Here is a 6,236-nt window from a genome sequence, read left to right on the forward strand (position 1 = left end):
TATGCATCCATTCATTCAGTTACTATAACAATTACCTTCCAAAGAAAGATCTTGTTTTTGTTGTCATGTTTAGATTGAAAAAATTACCAGTTGGTAGCCCTCTGGTATTATTGGACCATAGCAATACATCTGATGAGCTCCTGGGTCAATAGAAAGTAGAAATCTTTCAGTAGAAAGTAGAAATCTCCAAATAAATAACCAAATCCAATGCAAACCAAGGCAAAATTGACGATAAAAACTTGATGAGACACAAACAGGTAGATATCTTGAGAAAAAAAGTGAAGTTTGTTCTTGATTGTTTTTAGCCTCTTTCATGATAATTCACGATGTGTTTGTGAAGATCAAATCTTGTGAAATAGATCACTAATGTTATGTTATGAAAGATAACATTTTTTGTTAGGCTACACGCTTCTAACTTTCATTCAGCTAACAGCAGTAATATATATCTAATAATTTTAGATAATTTTATAATTTTAGATAGCCTAAAAGTGTGTCACACAAGTGTGTGTAAAAAAATCTAATCTTTCTAGGGTGTGTCATATGACAAGCGAGAAAAGCGGTGGAAAAGCGGCATTTGCCGCTTTTCCACCGCACATGTAGCTCGACTCGACACGACTCGACACGACACGACTCGACACGGTAGCAGCACGGGTGCTTTTCCACCGCAAATAGTACCTCCTGGACGTGGGCGGGGTCGGCTGCGCGAAAGGGCCGTGACGTATTTGTGTACGCGACGCAAACAACACATACGCAACCCACACATGGACAGAACCCACATAACAACAATGGAGGACATCGATCGCATTACTATTATTAGCTGGCATGTTGAAGAAGTTGGAGAAGTGGAACATGTTGGCTGCGGCGCTGCTATGGATGTTACCAGCATGGTTGCCATGTCGCTCTCGTGACTTCGTCACACTCTCTGGCCAATCAGTCGCCGGCCGTCTGCCGACGTCACCTTTTAGCATCGGCTCAGCTCGCTTGGAACCTAGAGCGAGTAGGTACTAGAAAAAGCAGCCACTTCAGGTACCAGATACCATGGTACCGCGGTGGAAACGCAAAAAATGCGAGCTGAGTCGAGTCGTGTCGAGTCGTGTCGAGCTGGTACCATGCAGTGGAAAAGCGGCAAATGCTTTCTCATGTGTTGAGATGCCTTAAAACATTCATTTCGGATGAAGAGGTCAAACAAATATATTTCAATTCGTTTTTCCTGAGGGGCCTATAGGCCTATCGAGATTAAAGTCACGTACAATAATAATAATACACCACATGCTGAAACATGCGGTGTGTATGAACAGCTCTCTATGGTGCGGAGAAGCTGGGGGACCAGGACTGCAGTAAGCAGTGTTACCAGAGGGAGGCAGCAGTGAGTAGGCCGCCGACCCTTTTACTGGACGCTACTTGACTCTCCAGTCCTTTCCCGGACAAGAAGTTATTTTTGGATGGCGAAGCATCTCATGCATGATTCAGATCGTTAAATCCAAGTAAAAACCTGTTGGAGAAACGATTGTTACATAGGTGGCGCACTGGTTAGAGTTGTGTTTAAGTGTTCGATTCCCGATTGCATTTTATTTGATTTCACTAATTTAACCTTTACTCATCCAGGTTGAACACATTCAGATCAAACATCTCTCCTCGGTGGCCAGGTTGAGAGCACAGCATGGGGTGAAACTCAACCCACAATCAGACACACACCCATCATTCCGCGATCAAAGTCCAAAAAAGGGCACAGTGCAGGGCTTCCTGGTTCTCCGTGGGCTGGGCGTTGCCAGTGGACTTGCGCTGGGCTACAGGTTGAGCAGAGCAGCTCCAGCGTGTCTGCTGCCTTGCCAACCACCGCGGTAATGATATCACCCTGTCGCATCGTCGTTCAGATCTGAAAGCGTTGGCGGAACTGCGGCGATCTCACTTTGGAAATGACGGTAAGTTTCCGGTGGCGCCTGGTGAAGTTCCTCACCGCCTCCACGGCGCTTTTCTTGCTGGTCCAGCTCCTGCTGAGTGGGTTCGCCGCCCTCACGCTCGACGAACCGCGGCGGCAGAGTCCTCTCCCTACCGGGACGTCCCGGCTCCTCTCCCCGTCCACTTACAGCTATGTGCTCAACCAGCCTGACCTCTGCAGAGACCAGCGCCCCCTGTTGCTGGCCCTGGTTCCTGTTGCCCCGGGAGACCGGACGTCCAGGGACGTCGTGAGGAGGACTTGGGGCGCGAAGCAGCAGGAGGGCTCGGCTCGGGACCCCCTGCTGCTGACCGTCTTCTACGTGGGCGTCTCTTCGGAACCGGGCGTCCAGGACGCACTGGTGGCGGAGAGCGGAGACCACGGCGACATCATCCAGATGGACTTCGTGGACAGCTACCAGAACCTGACCATCAAGACGCTGATGATCATGAACTGGGTGGCCACCTTCTGCCCCAACGCGTCCCACGCCATGAAGGTGGACGCGGATATCTTCGTCAACGTGTACCTCCTGGTGGATGTGCTGCGGGGGTACCCCACGAAGGGCTTCATCACCGGCTCGGTCATCCGGGACGGGAGGCCCCGCCGGGACCCCGGGAGCAGGTGGTACGTCTCGGAGGAGGCGTACCCCGATTCCTACTTCCCCCCCTACGTGTCCGGGGCCGGGTACGTGTTCTCTATCGACGTGGCCCGGAAGGTCTCCCTCGCGTCCCGGTCCGTCCCCATGGTCCCGCTGGAGGATGTGTACGTGGGGCTGTGTCTGCGCGCGGCCGGGGTCAGCCCCGTGTACGCGCAGAGCTTCCTCGCGCTCAGGAACCTGTTCGAGGTGAGACACCTGGCGTACGACCGGTGCGCGTTCGCCGCGCGCGTCATCGTCAACGGGTTCAAACCCGCGGAGCTTCTGAGCATCTGGGAGGACTTCTCCGTGAACCGTCTCACCTGCTGACCAGTTCTCCGTCTGTCTGAATGTTTATCTCTCCGTCTGTCTGTCCGTCCGTCTGTCTGTCTGTCTGTCTCTCCGATCATCTGTCTGTATTTCTGTCTGACTCTATGAACTGTAGGCCTATATGCACTAAATATCCCAGGCCTATTGCGTGCCTCGCAAAAACTTTTTACTCAAGGCATTCATTCAACAAGCTCTCATAAACAATACCAACTCTCTCTAGAAGCGTCTCACGTTTTTGAGGGTACAATTGGAGATCGAAATAAGAATGTTTGATACGCGTGTAGTGACACAGAACGCTCACCAGAAGGCGCTCTCTGATCTGAGAGCAGACAGAGAGCGTTTGGCCGCACTGTGCGATCGATGAATGGACTTCGCTGAGATGAATTACCTCTGACGTCCCTAGAATAATGGACTCCGTTGATGTCTTACCTCTGACGTCCCTCAATTAATGGACTTGGTTGAGATGTATTACCTAAGATGTCACTAAACGCACCAAAGAACAGAACCGTACTAACCTCTTTAACCTGCTGTCTCACTGCACTCTGTCCAGCTGAACCTCTTTAACCTGTCTCACTGCACTCTGTCCAGCTGAACCTCTTTAACCTGTCTCACTGCACTCTGTCAAGCTCTACCCCTTTAACCTGTCTCACTGCACTGTGTCCAGCTGAACCTCTTTAACCTGCTGTCTCACTGCACTGTGTCCAACTGAACCTCTTTAACCTGTCTCACTGCACTCTGTCCAGCTGAACCTCTTTAACCTGTCTCAATGCACTCTGTCAAGCTCTCCCCCTTTAACCTGTCTCACTGCACTCTGTCTAGCTGAACCTCTTTAACCTGCTGTCTCACTGCACTGTGTCCAGCTGAACCTCTTTAACCTGTCTCACTGCACTCTGTCTAGCTGAACCTCTTTAACCTGTCTCACTGCACTCTGTTCAGCTGAACCTCTTTAACCTGTCTCACTGCACTGGGTCCAGCTGAACCTCTTTAACCTGCTGTCTCACTGCACTCTGTCCAGCTGCACCCCTTTAACCTGTCTCACTGCACTGTGTCCAGCTGAACGTCTTTAACCAGCTGTCTCACTGCACTGTGTCCAGCTGAACCTCTTTAACCTGTCTCACTGCACTCTGTTCAGCTGAACCTCTTTGACCTGTCTCACTGAACTGGGTCCAGCTGAACCTCTTTAACCTGCTGTCTCACTGCACTCTGTCCAGCTGCACCCCTTTAACCTGTCTTACTGCACTGTGTCCAGCTGAACGTCTTTAACCAGCTGTCTCACTGCACTCTGTTCATCTGAACCTCTTTGACCTGTCTCACTGCACTCAGTTCAGCTGAACCTCTTTGACCTGTCTCACTGCACTCTGTTCAGCTGAACCTCTTTGACCTGTCTCACTGCGCTCTGTCCAGCTGAACCTCTTTAACCTGTCTCACTGCACTCTGTCCAGCTGAACCTCTTTAACCTGTCTCACTGCACTCTGCCCAGCTGTGCTGCTTTTAGGAGCTAGGTTGTGCAGCACTTTTGAAGCAATCCAAAAGTATTTGTATCGCTTACTGTGAGGAAAATGCCTATCGCGATGCCTTAACGTGGATCAAATATAAAGCTTTATAAACTGTTTTCAGACATAAATCGTCTACTTGCTCACTGTTATGACCTCTGGTCATAGTTGAAAGTTATGTGTGTTTCTGTTTATGTGCACACACAGTGCCGCCGCTCCCATAACGCGCACTACGCGCTGCGCGTAGGGCCTCAAGTCCTGAGGGGCCCCCCAAAAAAAAAAAAAATAATAATAATTCTTACTTGTATACTTCTGGTTTTAAGTTTGTATTTATGGATAACTATTTAATTTAAAAGATTTTGGACATTCCAATACTTGTGTGTACTGTATGTATGTTTTGGCTGTTCTGTGAACTGTGTTTACAAAGTAGATTTAACTTTTGCGATTTAATAAAATGTTAAACTGGCAGAAACCAATTCATTTTTTCGGGGGTGGGGGGGGGCCCATAAAGGAGTTATGCTTAGGGCCCCAAAATAGCTAGCAGCGGCACTGTGCACACATAAAAGACTACCATGGAAGGAAACGTGCACCCAGGGAGATGTGTTCCCATTTCGTTCAAGCTAGCCTGTTGTGTGTTTGAGTTGATTGGATGATGAGTTAATTGCTGCGTGTAATGTGTGGGTGGAGTGGAGTCCCTACTGAAGGGCTTGCCAGGTGGCAGGTAGCTTTAAAAGGAGAGGTCCCCACCTTGGTGACCTCACCTGCCACTCAGCCCACTCGTGTGGTTCATGTGAGTTTTTGTCCGCACACGTTTTGTTCAATTAAATGTCAAATGAATGCGGTGTCTCCTGCTTTCCGAACCCTGTTCTGATGCCTGTGCTCGTCAGAGTCTGAGCAGGGAGTGGACAGCTTCACTGTGACAGGCAGGTTCCACGAGGCCGGCCCTGACGGTCATAAACATGGAATCGACACCAGTGTCCATAGATTTAATGCACACATGTTCGTAGCCACAGCTATGAGGTCGCCGAGGTCCAGAACTCTGTCATCTTTGCAGCGAGAGAACGTCAAACGCAGCTGCAAACACAATGAGCGGTGGGTGACTTTTTCCGAGACGGGTAAATGCTTCACTCAGTTGTAGACTTGTGACTCTCTGTGGTCCCCCCACCAAAAACTGAACCCCTGCAGCTGAAGTCGCAGTCCCACCCAAACCCATGGCTACGGCCCTGATCGCACAACATTTAACGTGGAATGAGATTCATCGAGGCTGAATATGAATTACAGATGATACCCGAGAGACTGTCAATAATGCGTGGTTGATCCTGAGTGTGTGAGGGATGATGGATGGAAGGAGATGTGATGTTGAGGCACACCAGCCTGCCTCTGCAGATCTCCTGATGAACACCACAGAGCTGTCGCAGCCAGCAGCCTTTGGTTCCCCCTCCCACTAACACTTCACGTTCACACACAAGGTGTTTTAGGACTGCATGTCGTTTCATTGACTGTGGAAGAAGTTCCTTCATAATCAAGGGGCAAATAACCAAGTCCTTTGGGTTTTCCTCCAAAAAGACAGCAAATCAATGTATGGGAACAATGTTGGGAACTCACCATTGTCATGATTGTCTTTTCTGTGTCTTCTAAAGCCCTACACCATTATGTAAAGCGCTATGCAAAGCAGTGTGCCTGTCCTTTGTGTCTGAAGGGTGCTAAACCTGCCTTGCCCATTCTTCTCCCATCATCATCATCATCATCATCATCATCATCATCATCATCATCATCATCCTGAGTGGGAGTGCGTTGGTTCTCTGAGTAACAACATGTCTAAACCACGCACAACACAGTCCAG

General features: G+C 49.5%; 1 protein-coding gene across 1 annotated transcript; it reads left to right on the forward strand.

Annotated features, from left to right (window-relative positions):
- The first annotated feature begins 1,543 nt into the window (after positions 1 to 1,543).
- On the forward strand, positions 1,544 to 4,088 carry b3galt8 (beta-1,3-galactosyltransferase 8). Its single transcript, XM_060065244.1, has one exon. The coding sequence runs from the start codon at positions 1,917 to 1,919 to the stop codon at positions 2,898 to 2,900; it is 984 nt and encodes a 327-aa protein (XP_059921227.1). The 5' UTR covers positions 1,544 to 1,916; the 3' UTR covers positions 2,901 to 4,088.
- Positions 4,089 to 6,236: the final 2,148 nt, after the last annotated feature.

The sequence above is a fragment of the Gadus macrocephalus genome, chromosome 11, assembly GCF_031168955.1.
Source record: "Gadus macrocephalus chromosome 11, ASM3116895v1".
Taxonomy (NCBI): Eukaryota; Metazoa; Chordata; class Actinopteri; order Gadiformes; family Gadidae; genus Gadus; species Gadus macrocephalus.